General features: G+C 45.5%; 1 protein-coding gene across 4 annotated transcripts in view; it reads left to right on the top strand.

Annotated features, from left to right (window-relative positions):
* The window catches only part of SEMA3F (semaphorin 3F), a 155,585-nt gene that overhangs the window by 119,340 nt on the left and 17,004 nt on the right, over positions 1-19,241 (top strand). For all 4 annotated transcript variants that reach the window (XM_077451534.1, XM_077451532.1, XM_077451535.1 and 1 more), the window contains 7 exons: positions 2,140-2,259; positions 2,434-2,573; positions 11,184-11,298; positions 11,385-11,454; positions 11,558-11,702; positions 13,499-13,721; positions 17,390-17,478. In XM_077451534.1, coding sequence (XP_077307660.1) covers positions 2,140-2,259; positions 2,434-2,573; positions 11,184-11,298; positions 11,385-11,454; positions 11,558-11,702; positions 13,499-13,721; positions 17,390-17,478 — 902 coding nt within the window. The remainder of the gene's footprint in view (positions 1-2,139; positions 2,260-2,433; positions 2,574-11,183; positions 11,299-11,384; positions 11,455-11,557; positions 11,703-13,498; positions 13,722-17,389; positions 17,479-19,241) is intronic.

The following is a 19,241-nucleotide window of genomic DNA, read 5'->3' as shown; positions in this document are numbered from 1 at the left end:
ACAGTACCTCAACACACTCACGGTGGGGACAGATCTCCAGAATCTGAGAGAGAGAACGATTTCCCAGCAAGGCAAGGCAGAGATGCCAAAACAGGGAGGTATTACAGCTGAATACAAGGGTAGTAGAGCCGATTACACAGGGATGTACTAGAGCTGCCTACACAGGGAGGTACTAGAGCCGCCTACACAGGGAGGTACTAAAGCCAGGCCAGGTAGGGGAGAATTGAGATGTAAGGAAGCTTTGGGGGGGTTTGGGGTTGCACACTATGCATAGCACACCCCTGAACTTTGCACCCTGTATGTGGCGCACTCCTGAACTCTGCACTCTGTACGTAGCACACTCCTGAACCCTGCACTCTGTACGTAGCACACTCCAGAACCCTGCACTCTGTATGTAGCAAACTCCTGAACCCTGCACTCTGTTCATAGCACACTCCTGTACTCTGCACTCTGTACGTAGCACACACCTGAACTCTGCACTCTGTACATAGCACACTCCTGAACTCTGCACTCTTTACTCTGTACATAGCACACTTCTGAACTCTGCACTCTGTACATAGCACACTCCTGAACTCTGTACGTAGCACACTCCTGAACTCTGCACTCAGTACATAGCACACTCCTAACGTCTCTGCACTCTGTATGTAGCACACTCCTAAACTCTGCACTCTGTGCGTAGTACAATCCTGAACTCTGCACTCTGTACATAGCACACTCCTAACGTCTCTGCACTCTGTACATAGCACACTTCTGAACTCTGCACTCTGTACATAGCACACTCCTAACGTCTCTGCACTCTGTACATAGCACACTTCTGAACTCTGCACTCTGTACATAGCACACTTCTGAACTCTGCACTCTGTACATAGCACACTCCTGAACTCTGCACATAGCACACTCCTAAACTCTGCACTCTGTACATAGCACACTCCGGAACTCTGCACCGTTCATAGCTAGCACACTTCTGAACTCTGCACTCTGTACATAGCACACTCCTGAACTCTGCACATAGCACACTCCTAAACTCTGCACTCTGTACATAGCACACTCCGGAACTCTGCACCGTTCATAGCTAGCACACTTCTGAACTCTGCACTCTGTACGTAGCCCACTCCTGAACTCTGCACTCTGTATGCAGCATACTCTTGAGTACTCCCATGTATTTGAGTAGATACATAGTCTTACAGATACAACTGGCCCTTTGAGGGCAACCATAGTGCTGATGCGGTCCACAAAGAAATTGAGTTTGACCCCCCCCCTGCTCTAGGGAGACGATTCCTACCAACATGTTGCATGCCATGCTTCAGAATGTTTAAAATATATTAAATAGCTCACCCACGGAGCATGCCATCCCCACATATGGTCATTTGTATACTTTGTAGGGACTTGAGAACACAAGTTCTTGGCTACCCCCTGCTTCAGTCAATGAAAATTCAAAAGCAGCTCATATCAGCTTAGATGGAGGTCAAAAGGACAGAAACACCTTTGAAGGATCTTTGGAGCTTCTCAAACTGACCCCGAATGCAAACCCCAAAAAAATTTTGCATCTACACAAGACCTCCTAGTGTTCAATTAAAATGTCCCCCCGTGACACCAGATTAGGGAAGATTCCAGCAGTTGTTCATAATCAGCATGGGTGTTTATTGACGCCTGTTCATCATACTGATGAGATTTCAGTAGATCCCCATTACCAGTCCATTGCTCGATGCATACTACCCACAGAGCCATATAATGTATAGTTGGTGAAGTGACGGGTTAATGTACAGACACAGCTTAGGAGCAGCTGTGGGTCCTAAAGAGGAGGTCCATCTGGAGTAATAGACAAGACTGCCAGAACTCATTCCTACTAATCCGCCTTCTCCCCCCCCCCCCCCCATGTGAGCCCTCCCTTTACCCTCCACCTGAGGGGCTTTCGTTACAATCTAAGGTCGAGACTCTCTAATTAATCAGGAGCAGCTGTTGGGCCAAGTGCCAGTCAGATAACTGTCGGTCAGAGCTGTGCTCGCTAATATACCGCTCTGATCCAGCCAAGTCTAACTTTACATGACTGTATCTAAACATGACCCAACAGTTGTGACCTGCAGACGTGTTTTGGGTACTTTGAACTTAAAAGATAACATTTTTGACCTCCTTCTACAGATGAGGAACTCTACTCTGGTGTCTACATCGACTTTATGGGCACAGATGCGGCCATTTTCAGAGCGATGGGCAAGAAGGCGGCCATGAGAACTGACCAGTACAACTCCCGCTGGCTTAATGGTGAGTTCATACCTCATACAGGGACATTACAAGTCCACGGCGTGACCTTATGATGGGTTATATATATATATATATATATATATATATATATATATATATATATATATATATATATATATATACAGTCCGACTTCTGGTCTTTCCATAAAAGCCGTCTATTCTTTCCGTTTTTAGACCCCGCTTTTGTCCATGTGCAGCTGATTCCGGACAGCGCCGAGCGAAATGATGACAAATTGTATTTCTTCTTCCGGGAAAAATCCACCGATGCTCCTCACAGCCCCACCATCCATTCCCGTATTGGGCGCGTCTGCTTGGTGAGTAAGAAGGCATCTACTGGCAAACTTCTGCTGACTACCATAAGTTTTGGTTTTGCCCTCAAATGCAGGGCCGTCTTTAATATTGATTGGACCCTGGGCAAAAATTTTCTTGGGGGCCCCCCATTGACTTTCACTCTCCACCTGCCCTGAGACATGCAATAAATAGCAGTTAGACTTAAAATCAGTTTACTGTATCAGATCAGGCAGCAATTGTGATTGGCAGTGGTTACAGAATATCATTACTGCTTAATGACTGGTTGCTAGAGGTTACAGCACACATTACGGCTCACTGATTAGTTGCTAGAGATTACAGAAAATTATTTCTGCTTGTTAATTGGTTGCTAGAGATTACTGTACAGTAATACTGCTCACTGATTGGTTGCTAGAGGTTACAGCACACATTACAGCTCACTGATTAGTTGCTAGAGATTACAGAAAATTATTTCTGCTTGTTAATTGGTTGCTAGAGATTACTGTACAGTAATACTGCTCACTGATTGGTTGCTAGAGGTTACAGCACACATTACGGCTCACTGATTAGTTGCTAGAGATTACAGAAAATTATTTCTGCTTGTTAATTGGTTGCTAGAGATTACTGTACAGTAATACTGCTCACTGATTGGTTGCTTGAGGTTACAACACACATTATGGCTCACTGATTAGTTGCTAGAGATTACAGAAAATGATTTCTGCTTGTTAATTGGTTGCTAGAGATTACTGTACAGTAATACTGCTCACTGATTGGTTGCTAGAGGTTACAGCACACATTACAGCTCACTGATTAGTTGCTAGAGATTACAGAAAATTATTTCTGCTTGTTAATTGGTTGCTAGAGATTACTGTACAGTAATACTGCTCACTGATTGGTTGCTAGAGGTTACAGCACATCATCTCCTCATTGCAGGGGAGCATGATATACCATACATATGAATGCCGCCTTTATTTACATATCAGTGCTGCCAGCCACAGCTATTTACTTATTAATTCCGCCGTTGTTTACATATGAATGCCGGTTATTTACATGTAAACACAGGGCCTGCAGGTGAGTCATCCCTACACAACAATAGGGCAGAGCTGGGCAGCATTAGTACCAGCACTTCACACTGAGATATCGGCAAACAGCACAGGACTAAAACTTCAAAGGACAAGGGAATTTAAACTAGGATAGTTGGCAAGTATGAGGCAGCTGCATTGGGCCCCACAACAATGACAGGGCCCAGGGCAGCTGCCCCTTTTGCCCTGCCTTAAAGACGGCCCTGCTTCTATTACTGTTTTACTGACAACTCAAAATGTTGGCTTTTCCTTCATTTTGATCCTGGAGATAACCAAAACAAACCAACAGAAAACAACAACAATGACAGGGCCCAGGGCAGCTTCCCCTTTTGCCCTGCTTTAAAGACGGCCCTGCTCAAATGTACAACCCAACGCTAAGCAAAAGTCCAATTAATGTAGTATTAGGGCAGCAGTTAGGCAGCCCATCGATAATTAAATTTCTTTCCTTCTAACACAGTCATTGTTGATGGGGGAAGGCCTCCTGGAGCCCTATTATGTTCGGTCGCATGAGCCTTCCTGCTGGCAGAACGCGATTACTGCTGGCGGCTTTATTTGCCAACAGTAATTGTATGTAAAAAATCCACCAGGCTGGTTGTAATGGATGTAATGCATATAATCAGCCTGCCCATACATAGATCCATCCTCGGCCAGTGCCTGTCGAAACGGGACGAATTTCAATCAATGCATTTCCGGCTTTAGTGGCTTAGTGGTTAGCAGTTTTGCCTTGCACAGTTGGAGTCCTTGGTTTGTATTGGTCAGGACACTATCTGCATGGAGTTTGCATCTTCTCACTGTGCTTGTATGTGCTTCCTTCAGCTCCTCCGGGTTTCCTCCCACATTTCAAAGATGTGCAGGTGACTTATTTGGCTCCTGTCAAAATTGGCCCTAGTATAGGTTTTTGAGACTGGAACCTAATGCCGCGTACACACGACCGGACAATCCGACGGACTTTGCAGCTGAGGTCCGCCAGACTTTCAAACGAACGGACTTGGCCACACATGATCACTCCAAAAGTCAGACGGATTCGAAACGTGATGACGTAGAATAAGGAAGTTCATAGCCAGTAGCCAATAGCTGCCCTAGCGTCGGTTTTAGTCCGTCGGACTAGCACACAGACGAACGGATTGTGCGCTAAAAGCCGAGTCCGGCGGACAAATTTGAAGCCAGTCTTATTTCTAGGTCCGTCAGACTTTTGGGAAGAAAAAGTCCGCTGGAGCCCACACACGATCGAATTGTCCGATGGACTCTGGTCCGCCAGAAAGTCAGATGGTGTGCACGCGGCATTAGATTGTAAGCTCCTTGGGACAGGGACTTGCGTGAATCTACAGCACTGTGTAAATTCTAGACGCTATATAAATACCTGTAATGAATAAAATATTTGTTGCTGAAAAAATTTATTTTAAAGTGTAGCTAGTGTTAGTACCCGAATCTGACTTGGCATCAGCCTCCTGTAGTGCTCCTTTCTGCAGTTATTAGTCTTTGAGGGGGGCAGGACTGGGAGCCAATCAGGTGTCCTGTATGCTCATGTGAGGACCAGGAGTGTGCTGACAGCAGGAGAGAGCAGAGTGAGAAGAAGGGGTTAACTATTGCTCCTCCCTTATTGTCCAATCACAAGCTGGGGTGAGAAGGTTACATCAGCAGTGTGGTGTAGTGGTTAGCACTTTCACCTAGCAGCAATAGGGTCGCTGGTTCAAATCCTGACCACGACATCATCTGCCTGGAGTTTGCATGTTCTCCCTGTGCCTGTGTGGGTTTCCTCCGGGTACTCCGGTTTCCTCCCACGCTCCAAAGACATGCTGGTAGGTTAACTAGACCTTGTCTAAAAAAATTGGCCTTAATATGTGTATGTGTTTATAAGCGTGTCGGGACCTTACGGGGTAAAAGCCGCAGATGGACTCTGGTGTCAGGAAAGCACCCTGAGGCGATTCAGTTCGCATAGGTAGCGCTATACAAGTTACTCACTCAAGGTCTATTGCTTAAAGGGGGTGTAAACCTTTTTTGTCTTCAGATTTACCAAAACCACGTAGTGCGAGGGCCTGCCTGATTGCATGCAAATTGAAACTCTTATGCCCCACACACACGATCAGGAATTCAGACGGAAAAAGTCAGATCGGATTATGTTGTCGGAAAATCCGATCGTGTGTGGCCTCCATCTGACTTTTTCCATCATCCGACACACAAAGTTTTGAGAGCAGGATCTAAAAAAATTTCCGACAACAAAATCTTTAAAACAGTTTAAATTCAGATCGTGTGTAGACAATTCCCGGCGGAAGTGCCACGCATGCTCAGAATAAATTACAAGACCATACAAGACGAAAGCTATTGGCTACTGGCCTCTTTATAGTCCAGTCGTATGTGTTTTACGTCACCTTGTTCAGACCGATCGGATTTTCCGACAACTTTGTGCGACCGTGTGTACGCAAAACAAGATTGGGCCAAAATCCGTCTGGAAAAAATCAGATGGATTTTGTCGTCGGAATGTCCCACCGCATGTACAGGGCATAATGCCGCGTACAGACGGTCTGAATTTCCGACAACAAATGTGCGATGGGACCTTGTTGTCAGAAATTTCCGACTGTGTAGTAGGCTCCATCGGACATTTTTCCATCTGAAAATTTCCGACACACAAAATTTGAGAGCTGGATCTCAAATTTTCCAACATCAAAATCTCGGAATTTGCATGCAATTCCGATGCACAAAATTCCACGCATGCTTGGAATCACGCAGAAGATCCGCACTGGCTATTGAATTAAATTTTTCTCGGCTCGTCTTGATGTTCGGAAATTCCGACAACTTTGTGCAACCGTGTGTGTATGCAAGACAAGTTTGAGCCAACATTCGTCAGGGGGAGAAAAAAAGAATAGATTTTGTTGTCGGAAAGTGCGACCGCCGTGTGTACGGGGCTTTAGTCTCAGGATTAGATCTCAGGATTAATCTCCTGGGTGCTAAAAAAAAAAAAAAACTCCCATTTATCAATTTTATCTCTTTATTTCGTTTGTTTTTCTGGAGTTAAGCTTTAAATCTTAAGATCTTCAGATACTTTGTATCGGTGTCACTGAGTATGCGGAAAATGTGAGAATCCTAAAACGACACTAATAACTTTGTTACTTTGTAACATCTGCTTCCTCCCGTACCCGTCTCTTTCACACACTATTGTGCCCCAGTTGCATCCAAATTACCTTATCTGCCCTGCCCATCACCATTCATGCGCCAACACGATTTCACAAAGAATTCTTCATTCTCCTGCCAATTGGTGTCTATATTCCTCCCAAATCAATTTTCTCCCCTCTTTTCACACTATAGAGATTTTCCTCACTCAGTATGGCATACGTGTATTCAATTGTCTGACTGACCCCCCCCGTGTTAATAAACTGAGATGTGTTTTTGAGGAATTTCTGATAACCAATACTTTCTAGTAAGTCTTCTAGAAGTATTAAAGGAATAGGTAGGTTCATACTCACACAATATGTATTGAAATGCTGGAGAGCTCTGGATGGGTCCGGGTGTCACTGTGGGGCAGTAGGGGGACATTGTAAGGTGGGTTAAAGACATGTGCAGCAGTGGGGGCTGCTGCTCCATATTTTGGGGGGCAGCAAACCAATGCAACACCCGCCCCCCCCAGGAGATGGACAGGAATGTGGCGATTCCCCCCTCCACCCGGGAGATGGACAGGAAGGTGGCAACCCCCCCCATGGGAGACGGACGGGAAGGCAGCAATCCCCCCCATGGGAGGTGGACAGGAAGGTGGTGACCTCCCCACCCCCCCCCCCGTGGGAGACAGGCAGGAAGGTGGCGATGCCCCCTGCAAGAGACTGATGGGAAGGCAGCGATTTCCCCCCCCCCCCCCCAAGGGAGATGATGGAAGGCAGCAAACAGCCCCCCCCCCCCCTCTGCGGCAGACGGGCAGGAAGGCGGCAATCAGAGCAGGAGCGGCCCGTCCATTAAGGGCGCACGGGTGTCACCTCCCCTATCCATGCATCCGGCCCCTTTCAGGACACAGGGCACATGAATTCCAATGCAGGGGCGGGGCTTTTTGAAGCACTGAATAGAGCCAGAGGCTCTAATAGGCTTCAAAAAGGGGGGGGGGGGCTTGGGGCGCTGAGCATGCGCTTGGAGCCCACCCAGTGGGAATATTCCCTTTTCTTACACTTAATCGCCTCTCCGCCAATCAGGAAGCGTGGGTTCTGAGACCCGTTTCCTCAATTGGCCGAAAGGAGAAGCGTTCTGATTGGCTGCTGAGGAGGAGGAAGGAGACGGGAGCTGCTTGTGATGCCCGTGGCGGAGAGAGACGGGAAAGCCGCCTGTGATTGCCCACCATGGGTGGGGTAAGTGCACTGTTTGCTGCCCCCCCCCAAAAAAAAAAATTACTACCAGCCACCACTGGATCAGAGTTCTCCTTACCTTAGGAGGCAGATGAGAAGGATGCGGAGTATGGCTTGCTGCTCTTCGCTCCAGCAACTCCTCACTCTGTGGCTGTTGCTTCTCCTCCAAACAGGAAGTCCTAAGACTCCATGGACACTCGGATCTCAGGACCTGCTTTCTGATTGGCCGTGAAGAGAGTTTTACACAACTGGGTTGGCTCAAGGCACAGTGCTCTGCCATAACCCTAGTATCCTCTTCTTGATCGGGTGGTCCGCTTCAAGATAAAACTGGTCTCTGCGGCGGATTCACCGCTAGTTCACTTTTATTGGCAGAGGGAGAGGGCCCCCCTCCCGCCGTGCTCTGGTGCCGTCCGCCGCTTACCAGAGCCGTCGGCAGCGACGGAGGCGATCGTATCTTCTCTCTTGTGTGACATGGAGACAAGCGATGGGAAGATGGCCCCCACCGGTCTCAATATCAATGCAGGAGAAGGGATCTCGCCGCTCCAGGAGCACACATGCAGGCTGTAAACTGTCTCTTCGGCTGGGAAGCCACAGGTGCCGGCTATTACCACTAGCAACAGACGAAATAACAAGCTCTGGACTGCCGTACTCTTCAGAAGACCACTTTCTTTTATTGGAAAGTCACATCACAGCTCAACATATCACAGCCTATGGCTATGAATAAGCACTACAGTTAGTGCGAAACGTCAGCAATTTTTCCTTGTTCGCTGTGTTTGTTGAGCTGTGATGTGACTTTCCAATAAAAGAAAGTGGTCTTCTGAAGAGTGCTGCAGTCCAGAGCTTGTTATTTTGTCTGTCCATATCAATGCAGGGCGGAAGCGACATCAAAACCTCACTTCTGCCCATAGCTCTTAAAGGGCAATTGTTTTTGTATTTTTTTTAAATTAAAAATGTATTTATTTATTTTTTTATTGCATTTAGTGGGCTCAATTTTGAAGCGTGGCATGTTGGGTATCAATTTACTTGGCGCAACATTATCTTTCACAATAAAAAAAAAAAATTGGGCTAACTTTACTGTTGTCTTTTAGAAAAAGTGTATTTTTCCCAAAAAAGCGCGCTTGTAATGCTGCGTACACACGATCGGAATTCTCGGCAGAAAAAGCTCTGATGGTTTTCCCGTCGGAATTCCGCTCAAACTGTCTTGCCTACACACGGTCACACCAAATTCCGACCGCCAAGAACGCGGTGACGTACAACGCGTACCACGGGTCTAGAAAAAGGAAGTTCAATACCTAGTAGCCAATAGCTTCCGTCTCGTAGTTGAATCTGAGCAATGCGTGACTCGGAATTGCATACACGCGATCGGAATAGAACGTTTTTTCCATCGGGAAAATGGAGAACTTGCTATCAAATTTTTGCTGGCGGGAATTCGGCCAGCTAAATTTCCGATGGAGCGTACACACACGGTCGCTTTTTTTTTTTTTTGAAAACCTCTCATCGGTCTTTTGCTGGCCAAAATTCCGATCGCATGTACGTGACATTAGACCGCTGCGCAAATACGGTGTGACAGAAAGTATTGCAGCGACCGCCATTTTATTCTGCAGGGTGTTAAATTTTTTTTTCAAAAAAACATTTATAATGTTTGAGGGTTCTTAAAGTGGGAGTCCGCCGTTTTTTTGTTTTTTTTAAAGCCAGCAGCTACAAATACTGCAGCTGCTGACTTTTAAAATAATGACACTTACCTGTCCAGCGTGCCCGCGATGTCGGCACCCGAAGCCCATCTCTCGATCGTCTCTCGGGTGCTGCCGCCGCCATCTTGGGTATGGGAATCAGGAAGTGGAGCCTTGCGGCATCATTTCCCAGTTCCCTACTGCGCATGCGCGAGTCGCGCTGCGCAATAAGGACGGTCCCCGCTGTCTCTGGGATCCGTGTGTTTCCCAGCAGACAGCGGGGGACCTTCGGAAAGGGGCGTAGATTCTGCAGAAAGGGGCGTAGCTTCTGCAGAATCTATGCCGAAAGTGGGTGCAGATACCTGTACTGTACAGGTACCTGCACCCCCCTCCCCCCTGAAAGGTGCCAATTGTGGCGCCGGAGGGGGGGAGGGTTCCAATGAGCGGAAGGTCCACTTTAGGGTGGAAGTCCGCTTTAATAATTTTCTAGCAAAAAAAAACCCAACGGTTTTTAACATGTAAACAACAAATCTCAGAAAGAGGGTCGGTCTTTAAGTGGTTAAATGGCTTGTATTGTGAAACGCTTGTATACCGCGTTCCTCGCAATCCGGGGGGTTTTACTCTATACATGATCTTTGGCCAGTGTCATGTTCACGTGTTAAAGCGGGAGTCCGCCGGGAGTTCCGCCTTTTTTTTTTAAAGTCAGCAGCTACGAATACTGCAGCTGCTGACTTTTAAAATAGTGACACTTACCCGCCCAGCGCGCCCGCGATGTCGGCACCCGAAGCCGATCTCTCGATCGTCTCTCGGGTGCTGCCGCCGCCATCTTGGCTATGGGAATCAGGAAGTGGAGCCTTTTGGCTTCATTTCCTGGTTCCCTACTGCGCATGCACGAGTCGCGCTGCACAATAAGGATGGTCCCCGCTGTCTCTGGGATCCGTGTGTTTCCCAGCAGGCAGCGGGGGACCTTCGGAAAGGGGCGTAGCTTCTGCAGAATCTATGCCGGAAGTGGGTGCAGATACCTGTACTATACAGGTACCTGCACCCCCTCCCCCCTGAAAGGTGCCAATTGTGGCGCCGGAGGGGGGGAGGGTTCCAATGAGCGGAAGCTCCACTTTAGGGTGGACCTCCGCTTTAATCATTTTCTAGCAAAAAAAAACCCAACAGTTTTTAACATGTAAACAACGAATCTCAGAAAGAGGGTCGGTCTTTAAGTGGTTAAATGGCTTGTATTGCGAAAACGCTTGTATACCACGTTCCTTGCAATCCGGGGGGGTTTTACTCTATACATGATCTTTGGTCAGTGTCATGTTCACATGTTAAAGTATTTCAGATGTAGAATGAGTGGCTTTGTTTATAAACAAAGCCAAGTCTGTAACATATATTATTATCAATACATTTGTGTGCAACAAAGCAATAAAAGTAGTAAAAAAAAATGTTTAAAAAAAAAAAAGTAACAATATAAAGGTGCCTCTCTTTCCCTCCAAAGCCCATTGGAAACTTGTAGACCACCAAAAACTGCCTTAATTCTGAGTTTCTGTATGGTGTCACCTCTTTTACAGAACGACGACGGTGGTCACTGCTGTCTGGTGAACAAATGGAGCACGTTCCTGAAAGCTCGGCTCATTTGCTCGGTGCCCGGTGCGGACGGGATAGAGACACATTTCGATGAACTGCGTACGTAGCGGATGAAGGTTTCTGTCGGGTTTTTCTCTCCTATTTGGTGTTCTGCTTTCTAAAAAATGTATTTGAATCTTTTGCAGAGGACGTCTTCATCCAGCAGACACAGGACAGTAAGAATCCGGTCATCTATGCCGTCTTTTCAGCTTCTGGGTAAGCACGCCATTCTCTCCTTCATGGATCTTTCCTGTAGCTTACGTCTGAGAGGTTCCCTTCCTTTCCCTTTCCCTTCCTGATTGTCCCTTCCCCGCTGCAGCTCCGTGTTTAAAGGATCGGCGGTGTGTGTGTATTCCATGGCCGACATCCGGATGGTGTTCAATGGGCCCTTTGCTCACAAGGAGGGCCCCAACTATCAGTGGATACCGTATACAGGGAAGATCCCCTACCCACGCCCCGGCACGGTAAGCATGATTCCGCCATAAGTTACTTATCTTAACTTCTTCCCGCCACAAAACCCATATACGTGCAGCATTAGGGAAGCTGGACCTTAACTTCTAGCCGCCACACATTTCCATCCATCGGGGGTCTGAGGACGTGTATGTTTATCGGCACATTGACTGAGCTGTCGCCAACAGCCCTCAGTCTCTGTTTTTGATTGGCAGCCCATGGGACAGGTTCCTGGTCATGTAACCAATATGACAGCCAATCACACCAACGGAGCTGCTGTTGGAAACCACGGGGGCCGCATACAGCCAATCCCTCCCCCCAATTATACACAGTTTACTATGCTTTATCTGTGAATGAACACAGTGAGCGATCTGTACCAATCGCTCATTGTATTCATTCAGGAAAGGAAGGGGCTGCTAAATATGACATTTACCAGACCTTTCCTCCACTGTGCATCCTGAAGGGCCCCAGGCTTGGAGTGAAGGGCCCCAGGCTCAGAGAGAAGAGCCCTGGGACCGATGGAAAGGACCTCGGCGGTCAGGGTTTTCTAGCCCACCCAGTTGTGCGAGATAGCGAATGAATAGTCGCACTTTTCACACTAAATCTCCTCCCCGCCAATCGGGAAGCGGGTTGTGAGACCTGTTTCTCGATTGGTCAAAACATTAGTTGATCCTATTAGACGCCTAGTGCTTAGGGGGAAGAGAGTAGAGACGTACGGCGGACTCCTCTGAAGGAGCGGACACCTTGCCACCCACCACCTAGATGGGGCCCACCCGCCATGCTGGAGGGGACACCGGAGCAGCTGCCCGCACCCCACCACCTAGCTGTGGTAAGGACCGGCCGACAGACAGCAGGGGGGACGCTCTAGTGCCAGGCTGCTGGGGAGGGGGTGGTAGTGCTGCGCCGCTGGCCACCTGGTGGGGTGGTCGTTTGCCACCCCCCTCCAGAAAAAAGCCCACCAGCTGCCACTGCATGCCGTTCTGTACTTCTACACTGCCAGTGTACAGAATGGTGTACCAATGCACAGCGTCGAGTACACCTTAGTAGACTACCTGTGATTGTACAGGCAGACGCACCTCCCGTCCCGCCACTTAGGTGGAGATTGACAGCATCAAGGCTGCGCCCACAGCCCTCGGAGCTGGGTGGGGAAGAACATGTGGTGAAATTCAAGAATAAATTATTGATGTGACGGGAGTCACTTTGGGCGGAGGGGGGGGGGACTTGGGGAACCCAGCTTACCTTGGAGAGCACTGGAAGATCCTTGTCCAGCTCCCCCGGCCCCACCTATGTGTAAGTCACCCTGTGTCTATTAGGGGCACAGGGTAGCCGAGGACCCCAGTCTGATCTGTACTAATGGACTCACTGTACAACCACACTGGAATGTTGTATATATACATTCCAGTGTGGTTGTACAGTGAGTCCGATTAGTACAGATCAGACTGGGGTCCTCGGCCACCCTGTGCCCCTAATGGACACAGGGTCTTTCGCGTTCCAGACGCAGGATTGGATCAGGATCACACCATTCTCCTGATCCCTGTTGGAACCATTAAGAATCTGGTAGCATAATGCAGAGAGCTGCACAGCAGTGACCATCACCTTCAGACACTGGTGAGAAATACTGTGCTTCCTGTATCGGAGACGGGTTTTACACATTGTATCACATTTGAGTTATCAGTTTTTCATAATTTGTTCATTTTCAGCCTTGGTGTTTGGAGATATTAGAAAAGCAACATTGTTTCTTTTTTTTTTTTTTTTTTTATGTTTCTCATGCTGAATTTTCTTCTATCTTTCGGACAATTCCCCCATGCAGTGTCCAGGAGGCACTTTCACACCTTCCATGAAATCCACCAAAGACTACCCCGACGAAGTAATTAACTTCATGCGGACCCACCCGGTGATGTACAACCCTGTGTACCCCGTGCACAGGCAACCGCTGCTTGTGCGGACAAACGTCAACTACAGATTCACCACCATCGCGGTGGACCAGGTGGACGCGGCGGACGGGAGATACGAGGTTCTCTTTTTAGGAACAGGTAACTTTATTGTTCATAGCGCTGTAATTATCCGGCTCTACAAAGCGCCCTCTTTTAATCAGTTTAATCAAAGGGGCATCGTCGCCATCTTGTATCTTTGATGATGATATCAAATATCAAAAGGAGGATAAATCACAAGTCAGTGCGGAGATCTCCGTCGGCACCGTCTCCTGATTGGTGGCTCCTGTAGCTGATTGTTGATTTGATGAGTCCGATTGCGATTATGCCGGAATCAGATCCGCAGCAGACAGAAGAGTGGAGGTGATTCTCGCTAAGGAATGGAGATGGAAAAGCCGGCAAACACTGACTGAAAAGTAACTCCACTTCTGTGGGAAAAAATAGTAAATAAAAAAAAAACTTACAAGAGCAGATACAATCACTACACAAGGCATATTAGAATTGAACGTTTAAAAATGACCTTTCCTTTCCATTTGCAGTGCTGTAATTTGCTGTAAAATGCAGTGGAGGGGTTCTGTACACTGACGGTATACGGAGCGCCCCCTGAAAATGGCATTTCCTGCTCGTGTGACGTGATTGGCTCACTGATTTTCCAAGAAGTCTGCACTAAGATATAAGTCAGAGTTTGGGCATCCCCTGCAACATAAATGCCATTGTTGCTGAGATGCTCCCGAAGGGAAAAATCATGTCTAATGGAATGCAGGCCCTACCACTTTCCTCATTAGAATTCTGCAAGTGCAGCAGCTGATTTATGATTATAAAGTCACTTCCATTCACATTCAATGGACACAGAGAACCAAACAGACATTTATCCAGTATATCTTCTTCTTCCTTCTTCCTCCTTCTTCTTCTTCTTCTTCCTCCTTCTTCCTAATATCTTCTTATTCGTCTTTTTCTTCTTCTTCTAATTCTTCTTCTTTCTTCTTCTTTCTTCTTCTTTCTTCTTCTTTCTTCTTCTTCTTTCTTCTTCTTTCTTCTTCCTTCTTTTTCTTCTTCTTCCTTCTTCTTCTTCTTCCTTCTTCCTCCTCCTTCTTCTTCTTCTTCTTCCTCCTCTTCCTCCTCCTTCTTCTTCTTCTTCCTTCTTCCTTCTTCTTCATCTTTTTCTTCTTCTTCTTCCTCCTCCTCCTTCTTCCTCCTCCTCCTTCTTCCTTTTCTCCCTCCTTCTTCTTATTCGTCCTCCTCCTTCTTCTTCTTCCTCCTCCTCCTCCTTCTTCTTTATCATCTTCTTTTTTTCTTCTTATTCCTTCTTCTTCTTCCTTCTTCTTCCTTCGTCTTCTTCTTTCTTCTTCTTCTTCTTTCTTCTTCTTCTTCCTTCTTCTTCTTCTTCATCATCATCATCATCTTCTTCTTCTTCTTCCTCCTTCTTAGTTCTTCTTTCTTCTTCTTCTTCTTCCTTCTCCTCTTCCTGCTCATTCTTTTTCTTCTTTCTTCTTCTTTCTTCTTCATTATTCGTTGCAAAAGTTTATTATAGCTATCAATTTGAATTTGAGACTACAGTGATTGATTTTTTCAACATATGGGAGCTTTAAATACATTTCAAAATATTTGGCTGTTTTTAGACCAGAGGGATAAAATAAACAAGAACGTTTAATACGTAAAAAAAAAAAAATATTTATTTTGGGAATTTTTTTTTGTTTTTTTTCATGCAGTTGTTTTATATTGAGATTTTTTTTTTTTTTAGGTATACATTTTTTTAAGATTTTTTTATTTATTTAAGAAATAAAATAGAGTTAAAAAAAATATTGGGAAACTGAGAAATTCTTTTCCAGTTTGAGAAGCAATAAGAGCTGCTAATATGAAAATCAGGTGTTCTCCTGAACCAGACAGTCTAAATAATTCAGTGTCTGTGCCTTCCCGGATAAGTAAGCAGAATCCAGGCTGTACTCCCTGTGCCCAGGCCACATTTAGCAGAGTCAGCATGTGTCAGTTATTTTAATAACTGATTAATTTTCATACCTAAAATATTTGCATACATTTTTAAAAATATATAAGGTTTTTATTTGGCACACTGTCTAAAGTGGCATTAAACCCAAAACAAACAAAAAAAATGCCATATATTGCAGCTTACCAATCATTAGGTGTAATGGCTGCATTAGTTTTTTTGGGGGGGCATTTTTCCTCTGTTTTCATCTGGTGACCTGGCCAGTAACACACCTCCTGTATCAAGCCCCATACACACTATCAGATTTTCTGCTGATTTTTTCCTTCAGATTTACCAAAACCATATAATATGAGGTCAAACCTTAGGAGTTTCAATTTGTATGCAATCAGGCAGGCCCTTCACTACATGGTTTTGGTAAATCTGAAGGAAAAAATCAGCAGAAAATCTGATAGTGTGTATGGGGCTTTAGAGAGACACAACTCTGGATGAAGGAGAACAGGAGACACAGTGGACAGCAGCATTGTCAGCCTGGGGGGGGGGGGAGTGTTAGATATACTAGCAGATTTAAAGTGATATTAAAGGTTCAGTGTTAAGTGGTTTGTCTCATACATCCATGTACATTCCGCTGGAGAGCTTGTGCTTTTGAAAAAAAAAACAATAGACTTGCTGCCTGAATCACCAGATGAAAATAGAAGAATGAAACTATAAAAGAAAAGAAAAAAAACTACAAATAAAAAGACCATACCCCAGCTCAAACTGCTACATTCAATAGCTGGAGGCCGGTGCTTTTGGCTGGGATGTTCCGTCCCTGGTGAAATGAATCCATAATATGAAATGCCAGTGTGCAAACCTCTAACACATTTCAGCTGTGTATAGACGAAACGCATTAGCTTTTACACACTGCGTCTTTTGAGTTGTAGCCAATACAGATTTGCATGGGAGAGTACAGAGTGGCCGGCTGTTCTTATTATAAAAAAAAAGAAAACGAATGGAGCTGCCACCTCTAGCTTTGCTAATACATTTTTTGCTCTTGGGTTTAATACCGCTTTAAAATAGAATATTATTATTATTTTTATTATTGTTATACAGGATTTATATAGCGCCAACAGTTTACGTAGCGCTTTACAACTTGGGGGTAGACAGTACAAATACAATACACTTTATTACAGTAGGAATCAGAGGGCCCTGCTCCTTAGAGCTTACAATCTAAGAGAATATATTTTTTAATAAATGAAGCCTCCATTCGATCATTATGATGGAGCTGACATAGTGATCACATGATTGGGAATTGCTCTGATTGGTTCTCAAAAATCAGTGGGAGCCGTGGCTGTGAACTGGGATTGAGAGTCAGCAGCTGAGCGAAGTGTTGGCTTCTGGCTCTCAAAGGTGGAAGGTTCTATTGAGGTGTCCTCAGCATGGGGCATTGTACCGGAGAATGCATGAAGTAGGTCTTTGATGAAGTTGGGGCATTGTACCGGAGAATGCATGAAGTAGGTCTTTGATGAAGTTGGGGCATTGTACCGGAGAATGCATGAAGTAGGTCTTTGATGAAGTCGGGGCATTGTACCGGAGAATGCTTGAAGTATGTCTGATGAAGTTGGGGCATTGTACCGGAGAATGCTTGAAGTATGTCTGATGAAGTTGGGGCATTGTACCGGAGAATGCTTGAAGTATGTCTGATGAAGTTGGGGCATTGTACCGGAGAATGCTTGAAGTATGTCTGATGAAGTTGGGGCATTGTACTGGAGAATGCTTGAAGTATCTCTTTGATGAAGTACAGAAATGTGTTATTGTGAGAGAGACTTTAACGGCTGCTGTTCCTCCTCAGATCAGGGTACGGTGCAGAAGGTGATTGTCCTGCCGAAGGACGACCTGGAGACGGAAGAGCTGATCCTGGAAGAGGTGGAAGTGTTTAAGGTATGAGATAAAGTTTCAAGACTTCCATCCAACTTTACCAGCTCTATCAAAGTTTCTTATTATTCTTTTCGGGTACTTTATTGGCTACAGAATACTGCAGTTCCTCCTGAGGGGCGAGGGACAAGATAGATGTCTGAATTAGGATAGACGCCGAGAGGGGGGGGGGGGGGGAACGCTCATCAATTTTGCTGCACAGCAAGGCAGAGCTGTGTGACAGATCCATTATAGGATTCAGTGCTAGAGAAAGGAAAGGTCATTGCACTCCATGGTTAAAAGTTTAATGAATGGTCCAGTGCGAGGCAGGCTGACGCATTTCGTTCGTATTGAGTAGGAGTTAACAGGTGGAGAAGTTCTCAACTTAGATGAACCCAAAGCAGCTGTGATCAATTAAATTACATAATTGCAAAGAGCGTAATTACAAAGATACTCAATCTGCTTGGCATGCTGCCATTTACACCATACAGTTAGAAATTAAAAAAAAGTATCAAGTTGGTTTGATTAAAACTGGACACAGAATATCAGACAATAAATCATACACCGGGGACAGCCACATCGACACAGAAACATATTCTATAAATGTGCACCTTTAGATACATAGTATAGAACTCTTCATACAGTCTTTCTCAATTTTTATAACATGGAGGAACCCTTGAAGTAACTTTCAGGTCTCAGGGAACCCCTGCCAAAATAGGCTATATCTGTAGCTCACAGTACGGCAGTGTGGTGATCAGTGGGAAGAATGTTCCTTACATTGGTGATCAGTGAGAAGAATGTTCCTTACATTGGTGATCAGTGGGAAGAATGTTCCTTACATTGGTGATCAGTGAGAAGAATGTTCCTTACATTGGTGATCAGTGAGAAGAATGTTCCTTACATTGGTGATCAGTGAGAAGAATGTTCCTTACATTGGTGATCAGTGAGAAGAATGTTCCTTACATTGGTGATCAGTGAGAAGAATGTTCCTTACATTGGTGATCAGTGGGAAGAATATTCCTTACATTGGTGATCAGTGAGAAGAATGTTCCTTACATTGGTGATCAGTGGGAAGAATATTCCTTACATTGGTGATCAGTGAGAAGAATGTTCCTTACATTGGTGATCAGTGGGAAGAATATTCCTTACATTGGTGATCAGTGAGAAGAATGTTCCTTACATTGGTGATCAGTGAGAAGAATGTTCCTTACATTGGTGATCAGTGGGAAGAATATTCCTTACATTGGTGATCAGTGAGAAGAATGTTCCTTACATTGGTGATCAGTGAGAAGAATGTTCCTTACATTGGTGATCAGTGGGAAGAATATTCCTTACATTGGTGATCAGTGGGAAGAATGTTCCTTACATTGGTGATCAGTGGGAAGAATGTTCCTTACATTGGTGATCAGTGGGAAGAATGTTCCTTACATTGGTGATCAGTGAGAAGAATGTTCCTTACATTGGTGATCAGTGAGAAGAATGTTCCTTACATTGGTGATCAGTGGGAAGAATGTTCCTTACATTGGTGATCAGTGAGAAGAATGTTCCTTACATTGGTGATCAGTGAGAAGAATGTTCCTTACATTGGTGATCGGTGAGAAGAATGTTCCTTACATTGGTGATCAGTGAGAAGAATGTTCCTTACATTGGTGATCAGTGGGAAGAATGTTCCTTACATTGGTGATCAGTGAGAAGAATGTTCCTTACATTGGTGATCAGTGGGAAGAATGTTCCTTACATTGGTGGTCAGTGAGAAGAATGTTCCTTACATTGGTGATCAGTGAGAAGAA

Source organism: Lithobates pipiens, unplaced genomic scaffold (assembly GCF_037356315.1).
Source record: "Lithobates pipiens isolate NorthernLeopardFrog02 unplaced genomic scaffold, aLitPip1_a1.2 Scaffold_23, whole genome shotgun sequence".
Classification (NCBI taxonomy): domain Eukaryota; kingdom Metazoa; phylum Chordata; class Amphibia; order Anura; family Ranidae; genus Lithobates; species Lithobates pipiens.
Note: the sequence above shows the minus strand (reverse complement) of the source record. Positions and strands in the feature narration are given on the sequence as shown.